General features: G+C 33.7%; 1 protein-coding gene across 1 annotated transcript in view; it reads left to right on the top strand.

The window, feature by feature from the left end:
* Positions 1–26,605, top strand: part of UBA6 (ubiquitin like modifier activating enzyme 6) — a 71,163-nt gene that overhangs the window by 5,443 nt on the left and 39,115 nt on the right. The window contains exons 3-8 of the mRNA XM_031469769.2: positions 14,055–14,149; positions 14,682–14,710; positions 17,949–18,043; positions 18,592–18,703; positions 22,025–22,105; positions 24,930–25,052. Of these exons, the coding sequence (XP_031325629.2) occupies positions 14,055–14,149; positions 14,682–14,710; positions 17,949–18,043; positions 18,592–18,703; positions 22,025–22,105; positions 24,930–25,052 (535 nt within the window). The remainder of the gene's footprint in view (positions 1–14,054; positions 14,150–14,681; positions 14,711–17,948; positions 18,044–18,591; positions 18,704–22,024; positions 22,106–24,929; positions 25,053–26,605) is intronic.

The raw sequence follows: 26,605 nt of genomic DNA, 5'->3' as shown, positions 1-26,605 counted from the left end.
CAATTTATCCATCCTTACCAACACTTGTTATTGTCTGGGGTTTTGTTTTATAATGGCCATCCTTTCAGGTGTGAAGCGATACATCATGGTCTTGCATTTCCCTGACAATTAGTGGTGTTGAGCACCTTTTCATATTCCTCCTGGCCATTCGTGTGTTGTCTTTGGAGAAATATCTCTTCTAGTCCTTGCCCATTTTTTAATCAGGTTATTGGGATGGGGGAAGGAGAGAGATTGCTCTCGAATTGTAGTTTCTTACGTAATTTGGAGATTAACACCCTTTTCAGATACATGGTTTGAAAATATTTTCTCCCACTTTGTAGTTTGCCTTTTCATTTTGTTGATTGTTTCTTTGCTGTGCAGAAACTTTAGTTTGAAGTAGTCTCACTTGTCTATTTTTGCTTATATTGTTGTGCTTTTGGTGTCATATCCAGGAAATCTTTGCCACGCCCAATGTTAAAAAGCTTTTCCCCTATGTTTTCTTCTAGGAGTTTTATGGTTTCAGGTCTTACATCTAAGTCCTTAATGCATTTTGAGTTGATTTTGTGTATAATGTAAGATAAAGGTCTGATTTCATCTTTTCATCTTTTGCTTTTAGAAATCCAATTTTCCCAACACTATTTGTTAGTCTAAACCTACTTTTTCCTCTGAATGCACTGACCGTAATAGACTACTTCCTTACCAAATGTAGTTTTTACTTTTACACCTCAATTGTCTTTTTCTTAGAGTGCCCTCTTGTGTTTCAAAAGCACCTTCTACTGACCTTTTAAGAATCACTCAGATGTCTATTCTGATATCTTACCTGAGTTACTTCTAATCTTTCCTGTTCAGTCCTAAAGCAAATTATTCCTGTTGCTAATAAAGTACTCATCATATTGTCTCATAGTATTTTTTTTAACATTTTTTATTGATTTATAATCATTTTACAATGTTGTGTCAAATTCCAGTGTTCAGCACAATTTTTCAGTTATTCATGGACATATACACACTCATTGTCACATTTTTTTCTCTGTGAGTTATCATAACATTTTGTGTATATTGTGTATAAGAGAAAGAAATAAAAGGGATCCAAATTGGAAAAGAAGAGGTAAAAGTGTCATTATATGCTGATGACATGTTACTATATATAGAAAACCCTAAAAGGTCCACACAAAAGCTACTAGAGCTGATTGAAGAATTCAGCAAGGTAGCACGTTACAAAATTAACGTTCAAAAATCAGTTGCATTTCTTTACACTAACGATAAATCAACAGAAGAAGAAAGTAAAGAAACAATCCCCTTTAAAATAGCACCCAAAGTAATAAAATATCTGGGAATAAATCTAACCAAGGAGGTGAAAGAATTATACACAGAAAACTATAAACCATTGATGAAGGAAATTAAAGAAGACTTTAAAAAATGGAAAGATATTCCATGCTCTTGGATTGGAAGAATCAATATTGTTAAAATGGTCACACTGCCCAAGGCAATCTACAGATTTAATGCAATCCCTATCCAATTACCCAGGACATATTTCACAGAACTAGAACAAATCATAATAAAATTCATATGGAACCATCAAAGACCTAGAATTGCCAAAGCATTACTGAAGAGAAAGAAAGAGGCTGGAGGAATAACTCTCCCAGACTTCAGACAATACTATAGAGCTACAGTCATCAAGACAGCATGGTATTGGTACCAAAACAGACATATAGACCAATGGAACAGAATAGAGAGCCCAGAAATAAACCCACAAACTTTTGGTCAACTCATCTTCGACAAAGGAGGCAAGAATATACATTGGAATAAAGACAGTCTCTTCAGCAAATGGTGTTGGGAAAACTGGACAGCAGCATGTAAAACAATGAAGCTAGAACACTCCCTTACACCATATACAAAAATCAACTCAAAATGGATTAAAGACTTAAACATAAGACAAGATACAATAACCTCCTAGAGGAAAACATAGGCAAAACATTATCTGACAAACATTTAAAAAATTTTCTCCTAGAAGAAATAAAAGCAAGAATAAACAAATGGGACCTAATGAAACTTACAAGCTTCTGCACAGCAAAGGAAACCAGAAGTAAAACAAGAAGAAAACCTACGGAATGGGAGAAAATTTTTGCAAGTGAAACCGACAAAGGCTTGATCTCCAGAATATATAAGCAGCTCATACGACTCAATAAGAAAAAAATAAACAACCCAATCCAAAAATGGGCAGAAGACCTAAACAAGCAATTCTCCAAGGAAGACATACAAATGATCAAAAAGCACATGAAAAAATGCTCCATATCACTAATTATCAGAGAAATGCAAATCAAAACTACAATGAGGTATCACCTCACACCAGTCAGAATGGCCGTCATTCAAAAACCCACAAATGACAAATGCTGGAGAGGCTGTGGAGAAAGGGGAACCCTCCTACACTGCTGGTGGGAATGCAGTTTGGTGCAGCCACTATGGAAAACAGTGTGGAGATTCCTCAAAAGACTAGGAATAGACTTACCATATGACCCAGGAATCCCACTCCTGGGCTTGTATCCAGAAGGAAATCTACTTCAGGATGACACCTGCACCCCAATGTTCATAGCAGCACTATTTACAATAGCCAAAACATGGAAACAGCCTAAATGTCCATCAACAGGTGACTGGATAAAGAAGAAGTGGCATATTTATACAGTGGAATACTACTCAGCCATAAAAACCGACAACATAATGCCATTTGCAGCAACATGGATGCTCCTGGAGAATGCCATTCTAAGTAAGCCAGAAAGAAAAAGAAAAATACCATATGAGATCACTCATATGTGGAATCTAAAAAACAAAAACAAAAACAAACAAACAAAAACAAAGCATAAATAAAGGACAGAAATAGACTCACAGACAGAGAATACAGACTTGTGGTTACCAGGGGGGTGGAGGGTGGGAAGGGATAGACTGGGATTTCAAAATTGTAGAATAGACTACACTGTATAGCACAGGGAAATATACTCATAGTATTTTTTTTTAACATGTATGTCACCTCTGTTGGACTGTAAGTTTCTCCAAGCCAAGGAACGTGGCAAAGTGTCTAATTCTTAAGAGTCTCATTAAATGATTATTAAATGACTAGAATAAGACAGAGGGTTCAGCTGGACTTGTGGTCTGGAACCTAAGATTGTTGACAGTTCAGTGGGTGGGCGGGATCCAAAACTGAAAGAATCAAGAGATATGACAGAGAAGTCTGGAAAAGGTGCATATGGTACTAACGTTAGGAGATACTGATATTGAGAGAGTACTTACACATTTCATCCTAAAACAAAACCAGTATGAGGACAAGGTGCAGCATCTGCTGGAGTCTGAAATGAGGCTGCTACAGTGTAACAGTCTTACATCTGGAAAATTTTGTCAGATGGAAGGATAGACAAACAGAAAATTTATTTTTTCTCTGGAATTGGGGCATTTTGAGCAAATGAACATCTTTTAACAGACCAGATACACATAAATTCATTTTTACCTAAAAGTTAAAGAAAATATGTAACTTTTTGGCATCTTATATGTTGATATTTGTAAGGTCAATACTTTAAATATTGTTTATTTCTTCCTAGATAACTAAAATTAAAATTTGGTTAATGTTTACTAGGTATACAGGTTTTCCCCAGATACTAATAACTGAGTCTCAGCCTATAATTATTTGTAGACAGTTAGGCCTTCCTGTAAAACTAAAACTCTCTAAATCTAGAAATCTTGAATTTTTACTAAGTTTCTGATATTTGTATATATATTTAGGTAGGAAATATTTTTAGAGCAGTTTTAATGCCTACCTTAACAGTTTCTTTCTAAATCTATCTCACTTTTTTCTTATTACTCAATCTTAAATCACCTCGTAGTTACTAATCAACTAAATCTGAAATTACTTTCAGAATCTAAAGGTTTTTGGTTTTGTTTTTTTTTTTTCGCCGGGGGGACCACTCTGAACAGCATTCTAAGCACCTATCTATTTATTTTTATTGCTGGCAAATTGTTGAGTGAGTTAGACTTGAGCCAGTTCTGTAGATCTGCCCATTTCTTTCCTTCTGAAGATATTCCCAAGCCTGCTTATCACAAGATTTATCTGAAGAAATGGAGTCCCAATATAGGACTCCAACCTTGGTTTTCTAGCTCCACTTTTACCAAAGAACTTTCCACTGGAAGTAATTAAGACTAATTCAAATAATAATAAAATGATATTTTGCTATCTCCTTTTAATTAATGTTCCTTACATATACAGATTCCTGTGAAGAGATCACTGTATGAAGAAGGGGTGAATATCAAAGCAGAATCAGGACATTCTTAAGTTTCTGGGTTAATACAACCAAAGTAGTATCGAAACTGTGTTTATTTTAATGGAATAGTAGAAGAAACCCTTTCCACTAGCTTTTGAGATAACAGTCTTTTGGGATTTGCTTCTGCTCCTCTGACTCTTCCTTCTCAGGCTTTTCTTAGGTCTTGCTTTGCCTGCACAATAAATGCCAGGTTCTAACTTCAGGATTTTTCTTTCAGTTCAGATCATCCATTTCCATGATTTTAACTATCTCTGCGTGCTAATGATACTTGAGTCTCTTTCTTCAGCTTTCTCCTTCCAAGCTCAAGACCTTTGTTTTTAAATGCATGCAAGGTGCTTTAAATATAAACCAGGCAGGTGTTCAGCAGATGTCTATGTTTTATAGAAACAGTTTGGTACAGTAGAATGAACATGGTCTCTGGAGATAGAGGAGAATGTTCACATTCAATTCTGACATTTATATGAACTGAAACTGGTTACTTAATCTTTCTGCTGCTTGTATTTCTCTTGTGTAAATGAGAATAATATCTTATATCTTAAGAATAGTATCTTAGTCTTAAAGGTTTTATGAAAAAACTGTTAATATAAAATAGTTCTCAGCATTAAGTAGTACTTAACACCATTGGATCCCTTTTCGTTTCCTCTTCCCATTCCCAAGTTTAATTGATGCCACACCGACTCAGTAACCAAACTAGAAACCTTAGTGTCATCTTAGATTTTTCCCTATTTGTCATCCTCCAAATTCAGTTAATTTTTTTAAATCCTTTCAGTTCTTTTTAGATAACTCTTAATTCCAGTTCTTCCATTTTCTCTCCCTGCATTTGGCATCTCACAGTTGAACTATTATGATACTCTCTTATATGATCTCTTTAGAACTATTTTTGTCTCTAATTCATCTTTCATAAGTTATTTAAAGTGGTATTTTTGACATTTATCTCAGAGTCTATGGCTTTTCAGTTTAAAATCCTGAATTGTTTCCCCATCATCTGCATTGGTGAGGCCAAACTGTATAATACACATTTTAGTCCTTTTTTGGATACAGCATAACAGTGCCTGAGAGTATGAACTTTGGTATTAGATCTGAATTTGAATCATTCTTCACCATTTATGAGTGTATGATCTTAAGTTACTTAACCTTTTAAGTCTAGTAATTTCTTTCATTCATACTTTTTTATACATTCATTTATTCAACAAATATTTAATGAGAAAATATATACAAATTGCAAATTAATCATGAAGAATAGTACCTATGAGACAGTCATTCCTAATTATTTATGATGAGTTAGGGCCTTATCTTTCTTTTTAGCCTCCATGTCAACTTCTCACCACTTTGCCTTCCAACATCCTACCCTTTACCCTTGTCGAATTTTATGTAAATATTGTCAGGGTCTAGGATTTGATTTTACCTAATTACAAGCTTAAAAACTAGCCTATTACTGTTTAATGGATTCTAACAGAAGATGTGAAACATCTTGGTCAGAGGCAAAGGATTCCATTACTTGTGATTCAGCAAATAAGATGGGCATCAGCATGGTGTTGGTTCCCCTTGTTCCCAAGTCCCATTAGGGTGATGCCATGGGCCCAGATGGATGCTTTATACATACAGCTGAGGAACACTGAATTTGGGGGATCCACCCAAAATAGTAAGCAAGCATACTCTTTGTCTTGGAGAGAAACTCACCCCATACCTCAAAGTTACATGTTGCAAATATACTCTTGAGAAAGGGCCCAGATAAAAAGCATTCAGGACATCGCCTACTAGGTATATCTAGAGAGACATCTAGGAGTTGAAAAGCCCATGAAGTAGTATCTCTCAACATAAATACATATTTTCCCACAGTTTATTAAAATATAAGTTAATATAAAGTAAACTACTGAAGTATTTAAAGTGTAAAATTTGATGTGTTTTAACATGTGTAGACTCATGAAATCATCACCACAATTTAGATAACATATCCATCACAACTAAACATTTTTTTTGTGCCGCTTTGTAATCCCTTCCTCTCTTTTCTCTCCATCTATGATTTCCCCAGGCTACCGCTGATCTGCTTTTTGTACTGTAGAATAGTTTTTATTTTCTAGAATTCTTATAAACGGAATCATACAGTATGTACACCTTTGGTGAGTCTCGCTTCTTTCACTTAGCATAATGATTTTGAGATTCATATATGATGTCCAGCTTTTAGTTTGATTAAAAAATTTTTTTGTATTTCAGTGACTTCTATTCTTCTCTTTTGAGGGTTTTTCCTTCTACTTATTTTGAGTTTACTTTGCTCTTTTTTCCTAAATTCCTGAGGTAGAAGTTCAAATCATTGATTTTTGAAACCTTTCTTCTTTATTAATGTATCCATTTCATGTTAAAAATTTTCCTTTAAACACTGCTTTAATATGTGTCCGACAGATATGTCTTCATTTTTATTCAGTTCAGAAAACTTAATTTTCTTTTGATTTCTTTGACCCATGCATTATTTAGAAGCATCTTATTTGGTTTCCCAATGTTGAGGGATTTTTTTTCAGAGATCTTTCTATTGTTAATCTCTGATTTAATTCCACTGCTATTAGTGGACATACTTGGTGTGACTTAAATTTGTTCTTAGTTTTGGGGTGCAGAATATGATCTATCTTGGTCATTGATCTGTGTGCATTTGAAAAGAATGTGTATTCTGTTATGTATTGGATTGTCCTATCAATATCAATTAGGTTGAATCAATCAATAGTGTTGTTCAGGTATTCTGTATCATTGCTGATTTTTTTGTCTATTCTTTATGCCAATTATTGAGAGAGGGTTGTTATCCATAATTTCATGTTTGTACATTTCTTATTTCAGTTCTACCAGTTTTTGCTTCATGTAGTTTGATGTTCCGTATTAGTGCATAAACATTTAGAATTGTTATGTCCTCCTGATGTACTGACGCTTTAATCATTGTGAAATGGCCCTCTATCCTAGTAATTTTCTTTGCTCAGAAATCTGTTTGCCTGATATTAAAATAGTCCAGTTTTTTCTTGATTATTTGGTAGCATGGTGTCTTTTTCCACCCTTTTACTTTGATTTGTATATTTAAATTGGGTTCCTTGTGGATAGAATATAGTTGGGTTTTTCTTTTTACTCAGTCTGACAATCTGTCTTTTAATAAGAGTGTTTACACCATTTACATTTAATATGGAACATTGATACTGTTTTGTTATTTGTTTTCTAACTGCCTAATCTGTTACTGGTTTTCCTTTTTTTTTCTTTTTTTTTTTGTTGAATAATAGAGCATTTTAATTATATTTTATCTCCTTTATTGGCATGTTACTATAGAGTCATCCTTCAGTATCCATGGGGGATTGGAGTCTCCATATATACCAAAATCCACAGATACTCAAGTCCCTTATATTAAGTGATGTAGTACAGTGAATACAGTCGGCCCTCCGTATCTGCAGATATGGATATGGAGGACTGACTGTATATTTATCGGAAAAAAATCCACATATAAGTGGACATACACAGTTCAAACCTGTGTTCAAGAGTCAACTGTACTTCCTTATTTTGCATTTTTTAGTGATTACTTAATGATTTATAGTGTACATCTTTAATGTATTACACTGTGTGTCCAAATTTTACTGTATCACTTCCTTTATGCTGTAAGAAAGTTATAACAGTATACTTCTGTTTCTTCTATCCTGGAATTTGAGTTATTGTTGTCTTAACATTTTACTTCTACGTATGTTATAAACCGACAATACATTATTGGTTTTGGCTTAAACAGTCAATTAAGACAGATATTAAAAATAAGGAAAAAAAGCTTTTGTATTTATCTATGTATTTGTCATTTCTGATATTCTCTATTCCTTTTGTAAATTAAGATTTCCATCTGGTATGAAGATTTACTTTAACAGTTCTTATAGTGAAGTTCTGCCAGCAATGAATTTGTTCAGCTTTTGTGTGTTTAATGAAGTCTTACTTTTTTGAAATTGAGTATAGACTTTAGGTTGACAGTTTTTTTTCCCAGTACTTTAACAATGTTGTGCCACTGTCATCTGATTTGTACTGCCTCTTGGGAGAAAGTCAGTTGTCATTCTTACTTTCCTCTGTAAATCGCATGATCTATTTTCTCTGATTGCTTTTAATATTTTCTCTTCATCCCTGGTACTAAACAATTATGATATGCTTTGGTACAGTTTTCTTTACATGTCTTGTTCTTTGGTTTGTTTGCATCGTGGTTTGTGAGTTCCTGGAGTGTGTGTTCCTGGAAATTTTTTAGCTATTTAGTTCTTCAAATATATTTTTCTCTCCCCCTTTCTCCACTCTCTTTCAGGGACCCCAATTTCACATGTATTAGACCAAGTGAAGTCCCACAGCTCACTTAAGGTTCTGTTTATCTTTCTCAGTCTTTATTTTTTTTCCATCTCTCTGTTTCATTTTGTAAAGTTTCTGTTGTTATGTCTTCAGGTTCATTTCTGCAATGTTGAATCTGGTCATTTCATTCAGTGTTATTTTTCATCTTAGATTTTATAGTTTTTATCTCTAGAAGTTTTGCTGCTTCTTGAGCATATGAATTGTATTTTTAATTATTTTAATTTCTTTACACATTCTATCATCTTTCGTTTTTGAGTATGTTCATTTTTTATTTTTATATTCATTATGAGTTGTATTTTCCTGCTCTTTTGCATATCTAATTTTTCAGTGTGTGTCAGACATATGAATTTTACCTTTTTAAATGCTGGGTAATTTTTAATTCCTTGAAATATTAAAGTTTTTCAGGGACACAGTTAAGTTACTCGAAAATAATTTTATTTTTTCAAGGCTTACTTCTAAGTTTTGTTAGGTGAGACCAGAGAAGACTCAGTTCTGGGGCTAATTTTTCCCCAGTATTGATGTAATATTTTTTTAAGTATTCTATCTAGTGCCCTCTGTATTACAAGGTTTTCCACTTGGCTGGAGAGGAACACGAACTGTTTCTAGCTCAGTTTAAACAACAGTGATTGTTTCACCTCCACTTTTCAGTTGATTCTTTCCCTGTCTCAAGGTTGTTTCCTCATCTTACTTAGCTGAAAACTCAAGGAGAACCCTTTACGGAATAATGGGGTTCTCTCTGTGCATCTCTCTGCTCAGAAATTCTAACTGCCTTGAATTCACAGCTCTGTCTCTTCAATTCCAGGAGACCACCAGGCTCTGTTTGGGTTTCTCTTCCTGCGCTGCAGCCTAGAAGCTCCAGGCAGTGGCTAGGGCAATCGTAAAGCTCACCTCATTTGTTTTTCTTCTTTGAGATTACTGTGGTGAGTTGCCTGTTGTTCAGTGTCTGAGACTGTTTCATTTATATTGTCCAGTTTTCAATTGTTTAAGATAGGAAAAGGATAAATCTGGTCCCTGTTACTTAGCCATGGCCAGAAGTGGAAGCCTTACATATATACTATGTATATGCCTTTCTTTTTCATGCTTTTCTTTTTCCTGGCATAGAATGCTTTTCCTTCTTTGATTCATTTTTTAGCACCTATTAAGTCTTCAGATTTCAACTTGGATGAACCATATTTGTGAAGCTTTCTATGACCTCCACTGATAGAGATAATCACTTCCTTTTCAAAGGTTCCCTTAGTTTCTGGTACTTCCATATGTAGTACCTAATAATGGATGATTTATCTCTCCCAATAACATATCACAGGCATCCTGCTAAGTATTTTATATATTTTCTCTTACTTAATTTAATCCTTATAGTGCCTCATATGAGGTTATTGCTGTCATAATCACCACACAGTGCCAGTGCCTGGCTTGAAATAGCGATTTTATTAAATTAATGCATGAAGATAATTAAGTACATCCAGAAGAAAGTGAGCAAAGTGTTCAGGGGGACTCAAAATAATGTCATGTTTGGAATTGTTTACGGAACTGGAGATGTTTAGCCTGGAGAAAGAAGACTCTGGAACCTAAATACCCTCTTCAAATGTTTGGAGGGCTGTCACATCGAAGAGGGATTAGGCGAGTTCCCTATAGCCCCAAGGAGGTAAAATTAGGATTAGTGGTGAAAACCACAGGGAGATGTTGTACCTTCATAAAAGGAGGAATCTTTGATAAATAGGGCTCTCTAAAAGTAAAGTAGATAGCTATGGAAATTTCTTTTTTCACTAGATACATTCACTGAAATGTTGCCTGTCCACTTAATACAGTCAGCTGTAATATAACAGTGCTGGGCTTGAAGTTACACACTCAGCTCTTTAAATCCCATCTCATAGGATTTAAGTGTCAGTTGCAGAGTACCTGACATTGCCTAGCACAAAGTAGGTGCTTAGTACCCTTACCCTTGGTGGCCAAACATTGAAAAGGTAGGTAATTTAGGTAACTGTTGAGAATCTGTCTGAGATTATATGATTCTTTGGAAAACCTTGGTTCATAATCTTAATTTTATTGTTTTGTCTGGATGTTCTTTGTCATTTATAGCCATATTTATGTCATGGCTATTTATTATTTGCCAAAGTAATCTTAAAAATAATTCATGAAGACAAGTCTGAGATGAAAAACATACTTTTAATGTAGTTCTTGTGACTGTGAATATAGTAAAAAGAATTCAAGTCCTCTGATTCGTGGAGCATAAAAGTGTTGTTCTTGTTCCTGTGTTCCAGTTCATTTCTTTCATTAATTTAGCCAGTTTTTGTGTGTCTGTTATGTGCCAGTTGTGCCAGGCCCTGTTAGTCATAGGGCATATAGTAGTAAATAAGGCAGCCCCTGCCTTAAGGAATTTACAATCTCCTAGGAAAAATAGACAAATAGTGAAAATACACTATGGTAAGTATTACAGTAGATTGAATGTTGAGTGTTAGGGATGCACATAAAAGATGATGCAGCACTGTCTTGAGAAAGGTTAGGGGTATTGAGAGAAGCATCATGGGTGAAAGTAATGTATAATTTGAGACCTGTGGACAAGTGGGAGTTATTCAGGCTTGAAATGCTGAGGGAGAGGAACTGAAAACCTTTAGTACACTTGGAACATGGAGTTTGATGGTAGAGTGACCAAAGATGAGGCTAGAGAGCCAGGGAGAGACTGGATTATAAATGGCTTTGTGACTAATACTGGAGTCTAGATTATCATAAGGGAAATAGGAAACCACTGGAGTTTTTAAAGCAGGAAAATGATATGACCAGATTTATATTCAGAAAAGTCATCCCATCTCTCTTAGTAGGAAGTTAATAGGTACAAATTTATTTCTCGAAAAGTCAAGAAATAAATGTACAGACATCTTATTGAGAAATAAGACAGTAAATATTAGAAGAAATAACTAAGAGAATTGAAGGTGGCTGTTCTTAGGGTTTAGGAATCAGGGGTAGGGAACTGATTTTTTATCTTCCTGTAAAAGCCTTGTAGAATGATTTGACTTTCTTAATCTGCATGTAGTGTAGCATAGTGGTTAAGGGTATGGATGCTAAGGCCAGACTGGCTGAGTTGAATCTTGCCTCCACTATTCATAAGTTAATTATTTTCTCTGTGCTTATGTTTTCCTTTCTGCAAAAATGGGAATAATAATTGAGCTTATAGAATTTTTGTGAAGATTAAGTGAGTTAATACAAATAAAACACAAAAAATGTGTGGTACATAATGAACACTGAGTGTTAGCTGTCATTCTTACATGTCAGCACTGTTCAGGTTCTGACATGTAAGGAGAATAGACAAACAGAATCATAGCGGAGCATTTTTTAAATGTTGCTTTTAGTAATCAAGAGAAGAAGCAAACAATAAAATCGGAATGGGTCTAGATTTCACTGACATGATTATTAAGTGTAATCCAATGCTCATATAAAGAATGTTGTATCTAACAACTGTAGAGTACACATTCTTTTCAAGAATACGTGGAAGATTTGTAAAATTGACCAAAATCTTTACTAGTATTAAAGAGTACAATTATATAGATTGTGATGTCTGTTCACAATGCATTTAAGCTAGAAGTCAACACAAAAGATAATTATGAAGTTCCTCATACAATTAGAAATTTAAAAGTATACTTCAGATTAGCCCATAAGTTAAAAAAATCATAATTAAAATTGAAAAGTAATAATCTAAAGTACTATGTATCAGAATTTGAGATGCTGTTTAAGATTAGTTAAAGTTTTACATGTGTATTTTAGAAAAGAAAACATAAAAATTAAGGAATTTTTTATTTCAGGAAACTAGGGGAACAAATAGAAGAGGAAAATTATTAACATAGGAAACATTTCAAAAGCCAAATTCACAGGCACTAGCCAAGGACTAGCCCCATAAGCAAGCTAAAGATCAGGCCTACTATGTTAACTTTTTCTCACATGTTAAGGATGTGAAACTATGGGGACTTTGATACACTGCTAGGTGGAGAGTAAATCAGTACATCTACTTTGGAAAACAGCTTGGCGTTATCTAATAGTTAACCCTGCCTTTCCTCTCCTAGATATATACACTATAGAAACAACTTCATGTGTACCATGAGACATATGTAAGAATACTCGTAAGTCTCATTATTGATAACTGTCCAAAACTGTAGAATAGCTAAATTATGGTATATTATCACAGTAGATTAGTATAATACAACAGAAATGAAAATTAATAAACAGCTATATGCATTGATAAGAATAATCTTGTAAGTATAGTTTCATTCAGAAGAAACAAGACACAGAAGACATTCGAAATAATCCCATTTATATAAAGTTCCAAAACTGATAAAACTTAAATATGTTGTTTAAGGGTACACAAGTAAGGAATGGAAGTGTATATAATACACTGTTCATACCATAGTAGATGTTCAATAAATATTTCATAAATAAATGAATCAATTTTATCTCTGAAGCAGAAATGGCGAATACCAATTTAAAAAGAAAAGTGTAGGTTTTATTATATATTATAGGGAATAAGGAAGGAAATAAGATGGCTTGTGTTTATAAAGTTTCTTTTTACTAGACAAGAGACCCCTTTTTAGGCTTGTATATTGAGTATCAGTAGTTGAAATATGGAAATTAAATAAGCATCTAGATATTAAACAAACATGCATTAAGCCAGCATGTGTATATGTGCATGTGTTTGTGTTCCAAAAGAAATACTTGCAACCATAGGGGTTCTAGAATTATTTATTTATACTAAGCTCATCTTTCAAATGATTCTCATAAGAATCCATTGGAAAGTTCACATCTTCAAAAAGTAGTCTAATATCAAGTTTATCACTGTTCTTTCAAATAAACTCTTGCTATTGACTTAATTACTGTATCTGACTTTTTTTTAAATTGCTAATGTGTATTTTTTGAAATTCCCATCCTGATACTACCTTGTGGCTGTTAAAATAGATGACCTAACAAGGTCCTTTACATAATTTAACAGCTTTTATATTTAAAATAATGTTTGAAAATGCTTAATTTTAAATCATCTAAACTCCAAGGAGGGAACAAATTTTTGCCTGAGAAATCCTTTTCACAGTGAAAGGCTTCAAGTGGAGGCTGCAAACTCAAATGCTTGTAGCGGCCACTGAGGTAATAAATGAGAGGAGCAGAATGGGAACTGGGGCAAGTCTAGAGCACATAGTCCTCCCTCTAAACAAGGCAACTGCTACCCAATTCTGTCTGTAGCCATGAGGGAATGTGGTGTGTGGTGCCAGATTTTCTAATTTTTCAAGGTATTTCATATAGTTGGCTATTAATTCAGACATTTTAAACACTATGCAGTTAATCCAAAACAGGTCTGTGGGCAGGATCTAGTCGCTAGGTTATTAGTTTGCAAGTAATTTTAAAAGGTTATATAATTTTGGTGAAATAATTTTTTTTTTCATTGTATTTTACATGTAGTCGACAGAGGTACGTTCTTGGAGATACAGCAATGCAGAAGATGGCCAAGTCCCACGTTTTCTTAAGTGGTATGGGTGGTCTTGGTTTGGAAATTGGTAAGCAGTATTTTTATTCATAATTTTATATGACACTTTTGAGCAAGCAAATTTTTAAAGAATTTAACTCCTTTCTCTTGTATTATTTTCTATAAAGGAAATTAGATCCACAATTTTGATCAGATTCAGTTTTGATTTTTTTTTTTTGGCAAGACTATTTCATTATACTATTACATTCTTCCACAAGGAACCAGTAATGACTCTTGCTTCTATTTTTGTGATGTTAATAGCTATTTAATGATCTTCCTCTGTATCTATTAATTCATTATGATAGACACACACATATTCATAACAGCATGTCTGGAAGCATACATACACTAAAGTTTTGAGTGATTATCTCAGTGTGGTTTGATTATGAAAATTTTATTGTTTGCTTCTTGTTCATTTGTATTTTCTAAAGAACCTATATTTCGTAAGTAGTAAAAAAGTTAAAATTATTCAGTCAGAGATGTGACCAAGATCCATAAAGGTATCTAATGTACAACACAATTCCTAATACTAAAGCTACTCCTTTTTTTTTTTTCCTTAATAGCAAAGAATCTTGTTCTTGCAGGGATTAAGGTAAGTGAGTAAATGTCCTTGGTAAGAAGAATTGTCTGTTGTGAACTCTTTTTTTCTCTTCAATAATAGTAATGTTATTTTACACTTTGGCCTAACTATTGCTTCTTCATTAGTAGCTAAATTGTTTTAATGCTCTACTTTCCTCTTTAAAAAAAAAACTTTTTATTATAGAAAATCTCAAAATTATACAGAAAAAGAATAGTTTTAGCGGAACCCCATGTACCCATCATGCAGCTGCAGTTATCTGCTCATGGGCAAATTTGTTTCATGTATCTCCTTCCCATTCACCTTTGACCCCTAACTGCCAAATTATTTTGATGTAAATCTCAGACATCCTGTTATATCATTAAGTATTTTAGTATATACCTCTAAAAGATAAAGGTACCTTTTAAAAACATAACCACATTATCATTTTCACATCTAAAAATGTAAGCATTTCTTCATTGTTATCCTTAGAAGTTAGGTATCTATTACTGCAAAACAAACTACCCCAAAACTTAGAAACTTAAACAACAGCGCTTAGCAACTTAAACAACAGTTTCTTTGGGTCAGGAATCAGGTACAACTTAGCTTATGCCTCTTTTTGAAGGTCTCTCTCAAAGCTCTAGTCAAGATATTGACAGAGTCTGCAGTCATCTTGAGAGTAGGAGAGGATCTGCTTCCCCAGCTGGCTTATGTAGTTATTGACATGATTGACAGGGTTGTGCCACTTCACATATCCACCTCAGTTTCTTGCTGGCTGTTGGTCGGAGGTCACCCTCAGTTCCTTGCCTCATGGCCATCTTCATAGAGCAGCTTACAATATGGTGGTTTGTTTCATCAGAGTAAGCGAACAAGAAGATGAGAAAGGGAATGTGCTAGCAAGACAAATCACAGTCGTTTGTAACCTAATCTCAGAAGTGGCATTCTATCACCTATGCTGTAGCCATTAAAAGTAAGTCACTAGAAGAGGGGATTGCACAAAGGCCTGAATACCAGCAAGTGGGGATCATTGGGGCTGTCTTAGAAACTTGTGTACTACAGTCATCAAGAATCTACTCACAGTTCAAATTTTCCCAATTGTCTTATGAAAATTTTTTTAAAATTTGTTTTGTTCTAATCGGGATCCAAATAAAGCTCATATACTGAACTTGGTTTCTTTTAATCAATGGATTTCCCTTTCCTGAATTTTTTTTCTCTCTTGCGATTGACTTGTTAAAGAAAGTTGGTCATTTATCTCATATACCTCCATCCTTGTATTTCCTGTAAACTGGTAGTTATATTCAGAGAATCAGATTCAGATTTGATTCTTTTGGTTCTACTGCTTCACAGGTGATATTGGGTTCTCCCATTAAGAGGAAATAATATTCTGTTTTCTCTCATTTTGTGATTATTACTACCTATTAATGATCATTGCCTGGATTCATTATTTTCTTGGGGCTGTGATATTCTGATTCTGTCATTTCTTCTTCATTTATTAGCCGGAATAGTATTTTAGAAAGAAAAGTTTCCATTTATACTTGTTTGGTTTCACTAAAGTATAGTTTGTTTGTACATGTACAAAAGATAGGAGAAATGTTTGATTTTTTTCCCCCTTTATTTTCTACTTTTCAAAATCACTGGTTTCCTATCATCCCTCAACAGTGACCAGTGAAATTTGTATGATTTGTTTGTATCATGATAACATCATGATAAACTAATGGATTTAGACATATTGGATGTCTTTTGAGCCATTGTACTTGTTATTATTCTTGATGCTCAAATTGCTTCATCTTTGCTTTGGGGGATCTTCTTCAAGTTCTTGAGTCCTTTTCACACTACTCCAGTAGTCTTTTTGATTTTCACTGATTGTAAAGTCTTATCAGTGGACAGAGCTAGAGCACTCATCATGAGTGAAAACTGAAATTTCTGAGTTTCAAGTTTAGGATTATAGGATATTTTTTCTTAGACTTTATATTTGTGTTTCTTCTCTTATATAAGGGTTTAGGTCTTAATGACATGAAACTGATTGCTTTTTACTTTATCCTGTATTATATTCTACTTGTCTATGACATAGTTTTAGAATAACAATTCCAGCATTATTAATAGTAATATGATTATTAAAAACAATATAAGATGTTTCTTTTTAGTCCTTAGGATATAGCCCATCTGGAGCTGGCAGACAAATTAACTGCTTTTTAAGTCACGTTAAAGAATTACTTTGTGTAGTTACGCAGCAAATTCAAATAGTTTTGGTCCATTTATTCATTTTGCTTTGGATTTTTAGGGATTGCTTTTTTAATTTGATTTAGTTTTGCTATTATATGAGACATGTAATTCAAAGTCAGATTTATAAAGCAAAGTATATTCAGGTAAGTTTAGCATCTCTACCCTATTTCCTCCTTCCCTTATTAGATCACTTTCTTTTCTTAATCGCTTTTTAAATGTAAGGAAATACATACATATAGATGTGCACATCTTTGTGTGTGTGTACGTACATATTTATTCCCACCTGCCTTTCTTAAAATGTCATACTTACTTCTACCTTGGTTTTATCAGTTAACAGCATACCTTGGTATTACTCCATGGTAATAAATACATGTATTTCAGTCTTTTTTTTTAATAGCTGCATGGATATACATTGTGTGGATGTATCATATGTAATTGTACCCAGTTCCTCATTGGTGGACATTTTAATTATTTCCAGTCTATTGCTATTACAAATAGTGCTGCACTAATACTCTTGTACATAAGGATTTTTAAATTTTTTTCCAGTTTGTCTTTGTGATAAATTCTTAAAAGTGGGATTTCTGTGTCAAAAGATAAACGCACATGTCATTTTGCTAACAACTGCCACATTTTTCCACTGAAGTTTTGAGCCACTTCATGTTCCCACCAATAATGTGTGAGAATGCCTGACTCACTTCATTCTCAGCAATACAGTACATTGTCAAGCTTTTGGATTTATGCTATTCTGATGAATGAAAAAGGGAATTTCATTCTTGAGCGGGGTTGAACATGCTTCAATATACTTTTCTAAATTTACATTCTTTTACTGTTTAATTTTTCCATGAACTTTTCTGGGTTTGTCGATGTGTATAGTCATACCATCTGTGAATGGATTTAACTTTATATAACCTTTCCAGTTCTTAGACCTTTAATTACTTTCTATTGTCTAATTACACAGGAAATACTTCCAGTGCAGTATAAATAGTGTTGGCGATAGTGAGAATCCTTGTCTTAATCCTGACTTTAACAGATATTTTTCTCTTTTTTGAAGGCACTTACTATTCATGATACAGAAAAATGCCAAGCATGGGACCTAGGAACCAACTTCTTTCTCTGTGAAGACGATATTGTTAATATGAGAAACAGGTGACCATAAGATATTTTAATATGTTATCATAGGATTTTTTTTTGTTACTGTGGCAATTACTTAGAATATTTTCTGTATCTAAAATAATGGATCAGTAATAGTTGTTTTTAGCTCATCACCATAAATTCACTCTACCATAGACATTTAATTATTTATATTTGTCGAAATTTTAATACATTCGCATTGCTACCTAGGATTGAATTTCTTTAAGATTATTAAAGAGGTCTTTATTATTGCTGAATATTTAAGAGACTTAAGTAGCATTGACCTATAAGGGTACACTTTGAGATTTGTGACTTACTATGGAATACAGCAGTATGTTACATCTCAAGATTATATAGTTTTCTATAAAGATAAATAAGTCCTAGCTTTTTTCCTCTCCAGTTTATAAAATTCACAGTGAAATTGTGTAATATTCAGCTTCCTCTGATGTCATCAAAGTGTCCAGGTTTGAAAGATTGAGTATTTTTATTGAACAAAAGAGCAGTAAAGGTGTTTTGGTTTTTATTATTTTGTGTATGTGTGTGTGTGTGGTTTTTTTTTTCAGGGCCGAAGCTGTACTTCAACATGTTGCAGAATTAAATCCATACGTTCATGTCACATCATCTTCTATTCCTTTAAATGAAACCACAGATCTATCCTTCTTAGGTAAATACCAGGTTAGTACTCCATTTTGTATTAGATGTTATTGACAGACTCCAAGGCAAATCATTAAGTATTAATATAGTATTAACTAATTAAACCTAGTCTATTGAGCAGAACAAAAAGTTTCAGGTTAAGAGACTTTTTTTTAGAATACTTTTCAGATCCTCTATTTTAGGGAAGGGGCCTATTGACAAAGTAATTATGTCAGTCAGCTATTTTCACATTATTGTGCATGAAAAACTACCCGGACTCAGTGGTTTATAGCAACATGCGTTTCTTTCTCATGCATCTGCATGTCAGTTGGAGTGCAGATGTTCTAGGCTGAACTTGAACTCCACAGTCTGGGTTCTGGTCCATGTACCACTCTTCTGGGACCAGGAGGCTACCTAAGACATGGTCTTCTAGCAGTAGCAGAAATGCAAAGGGGCAAGTGTAACCATCAAAGTACTTTCATTTCCAGCCTCTGTTTGTGTTACCTCCAGTAATATTCCATTGGGCAAAGCAAGTCATATTGTCAAGCCCAAAGTGAAGGAGCAGGAAAGTACACTCTGCCCTTCCTAAGGTCATGGGCAAAGAGTAATGTGTAACCCAATTACAGAGGAGTGAAAAATGTAGATCAACAATTTAATCTTCATCAGGTAACAACAAAAGTTCTCAGTACCTCGGATGTTCTAAAAGTGACTGGGTTGACCCAGATTTTTCTTGTGATTAAATTATCATGTTACCCATTGTCTAGGGAAAAAAAACACTTCCGTGTTTCTTTAAGATCTCAGTACTTCTGGCACTTGTGTGACTATGTGTGTGTGGATTTTCCCCCAACACCAAGCAATTCTCCAACATTCTGAACCCCTAACTTGGTGTCCCATGGTTTAATTTAGTTTTGATACTTTCTGCCTGGAGATGATAGTGTCGGATCCCACAGGTTAAGGGTTCAGTCCCCCAAGAACCCACACACAGCCATCCCCCTGCTTCTGAGGACTGGCTGTAAATCAGAGGTTTCCACAACCCCCTCCTTAGGTCTGATTTATTTGCCAGAGTGGCTCACAGACTCAGGAAAACAGTTTATTTACTAGATTACCAGTTTATTGTAAAAGGCTGTAACTCAGGAACAACCAGATAGAAGAGATGCATAGAACAAGGTATGTGAGAGGGGGGTGCCACCTTCCCAATACCACCACATATTCACATACTTGGAAATTCTCTTCAGCCCCTGATTCAGGAACTTTTATGGAGGCTTCATTATGTAAGCATGAATGATTAAAACATTGGCCATTAATGATTAAGTCAATCTCCAGCCCCTCTCCCTTCCCCAGAGGTCTAGGATATGGGGCTGAAGTTCTGACCTTCAGATCGTAAGGTTGGTTCCCGTAACAACCAGCCCGCATCCTTAGGGGCTTCCCAAAACTCACCTTATTAACATAAACTGAGGTGTGGCTGAAAAGGCTTGTTATGAACAAAAGACATTCATTTCACCTTTATCACTCTGGAGGTACTTCAGAAAGTAGGACTAAATGAAATATTACAACACAAGTTGCCCTTGTATCTCTTATGTAGAAATTATAAGAGTGTTAGGAGTTACATGCCAGGAACCTTGATTGAAGACCAAAATATATACTTCTGATTTATAATCACAGTATCACACCTACTTAAAAATCAGTGTAGACTTCCATTTTTGATTGGGTAACTTGAAATCCATCCTGCTACAAAGATGCTTTGTAGACTTTCTGCAGTAGAACCTGCTTAATAACCTTCCTTTTCAGTGATTACATGGGCTCAAAAAAATGTTAGGGAAGTGCTCAGAGACCAAAAATGAATCAGTAACTAGAAGAACAGTGAACTGCTGGCTGTGGTCACTTTCAGGGATAGGATTTGCCTGTCTCAGTAACCACATTTCTTAGGAATTAATGGTCACACAGAAATAAGATACAAAATGCATCTACATGAGACAGAAAAATGTAATTGAGACCTATCACTTCTTTGTGGCTCCCTGGAACTTCAGAAAGCTACACCCTTAGGAAAAGGGTATATGAAAACAGTCTTTGCCCATCAGAACAAGAAGCTTTTCCATTTTCTCTTGAGCTTTGGATGAAACAACAATTTTTCTCAGAATTTATAACCATAGCCATTCCCTCACACGAGTTTGGAGTGAACTTTACAATCCATTGTAGTCTAAAATTTCCCAAGCTGAGAACTTAACATAAAAAGTAGTACTGAGCTGGTGTTACCCTGGAATGCCAGACAGAAACAAAACTAAAATATCAAGAGGAATATACCATCAACCAGGCCACAGTGTATTCCGGTATATAAAGCCTCTGAGATTGTGTTTGTAATACAAAATAATATGACAGGAGAAATCAGTTCAGCATGATCAAGAATCAGTGGATGTGATAAACAATAGAATTAAACCTCCAAGAATTTCAGATAGTAGAATTGTTGGATAGGGACTATAAAATATAGATGTTCAAACTGACTAAATCTTAAAAGAAGGGATTAAATATACAGTATGAAAATAAGACACTATTGAAAACAACCAGGCAGATAGAGTCTGGGAGGAGACTAAAAGACTCGACCTGCTTTTGCCATGAATATGAATAACCCTAGGGAAATATTTGACCTTTATGATTCTAAGTTACTTATGATAAAATCTGATTATAAAACCTTCTCCACTTATCTCATAGGATGATAAAAAATTAAAGTAAGCATTGAAAATTATAATTTGCTGTGTTAAATAATAGTGCTTGTTGGTTTCAGTAATGACACTATCAAAACAAAAGTTGTTATATTGTGAATCTGTTAAATCTGAAGTAAAAGCTAAATCAACTAATGTATCTCTTTAAAAATGTAATTGTTATCCCTTTATGCTAGTACTGAACTTATATTCTGATGACTAGGTTAGTATTTCTCTAGCAGTAACAGATAAAATCTCCAACCATTTGAGGTATATAAATAACACATAGAATATTAAGGTTTGCTTCTAACTGTGAAGCCTGTGATGGTAATTGAATTTAACGTGGGCAGATTTTCCCCTATGTATACTATGCCATTTTATATAAGGGTCTTGTGTATCTGCAGATTTTGGTATCCACAGGAGATTCTGGAACCAGTCCCCTATGGATACCTAGAGATGGCTGTGTATGTTACTTTTACTTTTGCTATTCTGTACCTCTGAAGGTATTAACCTTAAAATAGAATATAATAGAGTAATTTTTTGCAAGGAAAACAGTGCATTTTTAGCATAGTGAAAACTATGTGAAATGCTTCTGATTTAGAAGTTGTACATCACCAAAATAATTGTTTATTTTCTAATATTTAATTTCTTGTATTCTTCTCAACAGTGTGTAGTTTTGACTGAGATCAAACTTCCATTGCAGAAGAAGATTAATGACTTTTGCCGTTCTCGGTGCCCTCCAATTAAGGTAATAGTGTTAACTTAATGACAAAGTTTACCAGAGGAAAAATCACTTTCACTATTAGAATTTGTAGCTTTTCAGTGAGTTTTATGAGGAATTCTTTTTATATAAGGACAGTCACATTATTTTTCTTTTTAATTTTGGTATCATAATCATTTCCTATTTTTAAAATGAGGATCTAAATTTGGTTTATAGGCAAATTGCCAAAACTAAGGAGGAATTAAGATTAGCAGTGTAAAGAATGATAAATATTGAACTCATCATCTCACTTTAAATATGGTATGATGGTGGTTTTCAAGAAGTTCATTGTTTCTTTTAACAAATAATTAAGCATATGTCTACTATGTACAAGATACAGTTCTGGGCACTAGGAATACATTCATGAATAGGACATACAGATTTTCCTATTCATGAAAATTCCTTCTAGTAGGGAAGATATATAATAAACCGGCAAATAAATACACAGTTTCAAGTCTTATGGAAAAAAAAGCTAGGTAGAATGTCTAAATGATGTTGGGAGGGGCCGGTGCTGATTCTCTTAGATTGAGGTCAAGGAAGTTCTCTCTGAAGAGATGACATTTGAATAGAGCCTTGAATAATGAGAAAGATCCGGCTATGTAAAGATCTGGGGAAGAACATTCAAAACATAGGGAACAACAACTGTAAAGATTTGTAAGTGCAAAAATTCACATAGTGTGTTTGACCAGAATGGAGTTTGGGTAGATGGGAGAGAGTAATAGGAGAAAGGATACCAGAAGACTGAGTTCAGAGAAGTAGTTAGAGGGCTGTATCTTACAGATCTTTGAGGATATCTGAGTTTTAAGCCTTTGAGTTTCAGTCTGATTTATATTTTTAAATGATCACTCTGGCCATGCTGTATGGAGAATAGACTAGATCAGTAGTTTTCAGAGTGTGTTATAAGGACACTGAGGGTCTCTGAGACTTTGATGGGGTCTGCAAAGTTGAAGAACTGTTTTTATAATATTACTGAAATGTTATTTGCTTTTTTTCACTCTGATTCTCTTATGGGGTACAGTGGAGTTTCCAGAGTCTATATGATGTGTGGTGACGTTATTGCTCTGATAACTAATGGAAGGTGTGTGTATATTCTTGTGTTTTAAGTATTTCTCAGTTTTAATTTCTAACACAGTAAATATCAGTAGGTATAACCCACATAAACAAAAGCTCTTTGGGTCATTAATAATTTTTAAGAACATGAATCATGGATCATGAAACCAAAAAGAAGGAAAACTGTTGAAATTGTAAGAGCAGAGGTGACTAGACCAGTTAGGAGCTAATGCAGTAAGTAGCCCAAGTGAGAGGTGCTGGTGGTGCCTTATTCAAAAGAGTTGGGAATAGAGATTGTGAGAAGTCATTGAACTGAGGAATTTGAGGAAGACTAACAGAATTGAGAATAGATGAATGAGAGCTGTGAAGGAAAGTGTGATCAAGAATGACTCCTAGATTTTTGCCCAGAGTAGTTAGGTGAGTATTGATGACATTGGGAAGACTGGGAAGAGGTTTAGATGGGAAAAATCATAAATCATGCCCTGCAGTTAAATACATATTACTAACTCCACCTCCTTTGTGGGGCCATTTCTTCCTTTGGAAAAGGAAAATGCTGTTTGTTCCTTTGAGATAGGCACTAAGCCATGATCTTACTGTATAAAATAGTTGTGCTAAAAATTTTGGATTGTGGTATTTACATAGTATATTTATATTTTGTAGAACATTTGTGCTCTGGTTCACAATTTAAATTAAGCAGACGAACAAGACACAAAGTAGTCAGTAAATTTATAACAGGAAACAAAAGTTTTACAAGATAATTACACTAGGTAATAAACTAAAATCTTTGTTTATGTGATCGATATATATATATATATATATTCATACTTTAAAGTTGTTTTGCAAGGAAAGAAATTGTCCTTGAGTTTGCAGCTTTTAAACTTAAAAAAAAAGTTTCTAAATTTCTGCTCAGTTTTATGTCTAATAAAAAATTCTGTAGGTGCCTATTTTGATAGTAAAGGCATTGCATGATCAATTAGGAGGTAATCTTCCATTAGCCATTTCACTACTTCATGTAATAGGTGGTATATATCACTGGTTACATTCTTATACCCAAATATGAATAGACTTTAGTTTTTGCTAGAAAAATATCACTTGGTATGGGACCATATGTGTTACAGATTAAGAGTTTTTCTTTATTTTCACTATCTTTAAAAATAACTTAGCACAAAAACAATTTCTTTACATTTTCTTAGACTGGTGAGTATGTGTTATAAAAATGGCTTTCGGTAAAATATTTTATAAGATTGTGTTTAAGAATCTGATTTTTACTTTTCATGACTTCATTGTTTACTGTCAGTTTCTCAGTCCCTTTTCTGTTGACCACATGCTCAGCTTTTAGCTCTGTTTTATTTTCCATTAACTCTACTGCTTTTGGTGAATGGACATTCCATTCTTTTCTAAAATGAAAAGTAAGAATTCACTGCTAGACCATCAAACAAAGATACCTTGTTTCTTATAAACTGTGCTTCATTTTTAGGGCAAGGCAGAAGTTGTTATTGAAAAATTACAGATTGTATGATGATGATGTGCTGATGTTGCTTCTAATTTTGTAACGCTAGATATCCAGTCCCAAATACCAAAATCCTTGATCCCGAAACCAATTTACAAACAAATAATTTATCCTGTTTGTGATCATTTTATACCCCAAAGAATATGCTTAATTATAAATAAAATTGTCATAAAAGAGCCTAAGATAGTTGAGCTTTTTTTTCTTATATATTATATAATATATAAGCTTAAAATTGTTTTTATCATTTCACAGTTCATCAGTGCAGATATACGTGGAATTTGGTCACGGTTGTTTTGTGATTTCGGTGATGAATTTGAAGTTTTAGATACAACAGGAGAAGAACCGAAAGAAATTTTTATTTCAGATATAACGCAAGTATGACTATATATGTATATTATTGTATATGTATATGATTGATTTTTTAAGTTGATGTGAAACTTTTTTAAAAGGTGGTATTAGCAAAATATTTAATATGCAATATTTTTTATTTGTTTAAAATAAAGTTGGAATATTAAAAGTGTTTCTGGATTCCTTCTAACATTATTTAATAATTGATAGACCAACAGTTGCTTATGTCGTTGATTTTAATTTTAATTTTGTTCTATGTCATGCCCCTATGGGACATGAATTCAGTATTTACCACAGTTTATTGTGTCAGATCATAGATGTACTAGGTATGTCATAAGTCACTTGGCCCAACACTTTGACTCCAGGAAGATGGACACATCATAGACGAGAGCTTTTCAAATTTGTTACATTTCTAAAACATTAACCTTCAAATCAGAAGGTCTGAATTTTCTAACCATGTTCTCTCTTTTTCTTTTTTTTTCTGCTTTTGTTTTACTTTTGAGGTAAAATTCACATAACTTAAAATTAACCACTTTAAAGTGAACAGTTCTGAGACATTTAGCACATTTAACCATGTTCAGTTAATATCATGCTAGTTTAATTTTTTTATTCCCTAAAAGAATTAGAGAAATTATTATGATCTATTTTTACTACTTTTTCTTTTTAGCCTAAGTCATTAACTTTATATACATTCTTTATAATCAATTTATGTTAAAGGTCAAAAGAAGACAAATATAAGGAAATGATAATATACTTTGACCTAATAGTATTTGTGCTTCTATCTTTATGGTTTATTTTTAAACCTAATGTAATGTTGCCTTTCTCACCCCTTTTTAAGAAAAATTCATTGAAAAATTATTCTGTGTGTCTTTCTGCTTACAGAATGGTTTATTGCTCAGCGTTTTACCTTCTCTAGTTATTGTTAGTTTGTCCCTGTGAATATCATACAGTTGGAGTAAGCTCCAAGGGATCTTGTATTTCACTGATATTTTCTTTTATTGAATAGTGCAGGAAATGTGGAGGTTATCCACAAAGAATTAGAAAACATCATAAACGTTCCCATTTAACTTACCTGCAGATTATTTCTCCTTATGAATATTATTCTTGAGATATTAGTAAACCCACATTACATTAATTTTATCTGCATGTTTGTGATCATAATTATATTTCTCAGATCATTAAGCAGCAAGAAAATTTTTAGTATCTACACAATTGTGAAAGAGAATGATAATTCCATTAGGTTTTATATAGATTAAATTATCACCTTATTCAAGCAATGTGTTGGATTATATGCAGTTAGTAAATTTCCAGGTGTTTGACCTATCTCATCCTTCCTTTTAGGTGAGATAAGTATATTTCTTATTCTTTATATTTTTCTTCCTATTTTTATCCTGATAAACTGGGCTACATAATATTTCTTTGGCTTTAAAGTATTGGACAAGCTTTAAACTACCACTTTCCTGGCTTTAAATCTCCATCCTTCATTCTTACATTTCTTTGATCTTCAGAGTTGAACTAATCTTTTATGTACATCAAGTCTTTCATAAATGACTTTAGAACTTAATATTCAGTCACTTTGA

This window comes from Camelus dromedarius, chromosome 1, assembly GCF_036321535.1.
Source record: "Camelus dromedarius isolate mCamDro1 chromosome 1, mCamDro1.pat, whole genome shotgun sequence".
Classification (NCBI taxonomy): Eukaryota; Metazoa; Chordata; class Mammalia; order Artiodactyla; family Camelidae; genus Camelus; species Camelus dromedarius.
This window is presented reverse-complemented; position numbering and strand designations above follow the sequence as displayed.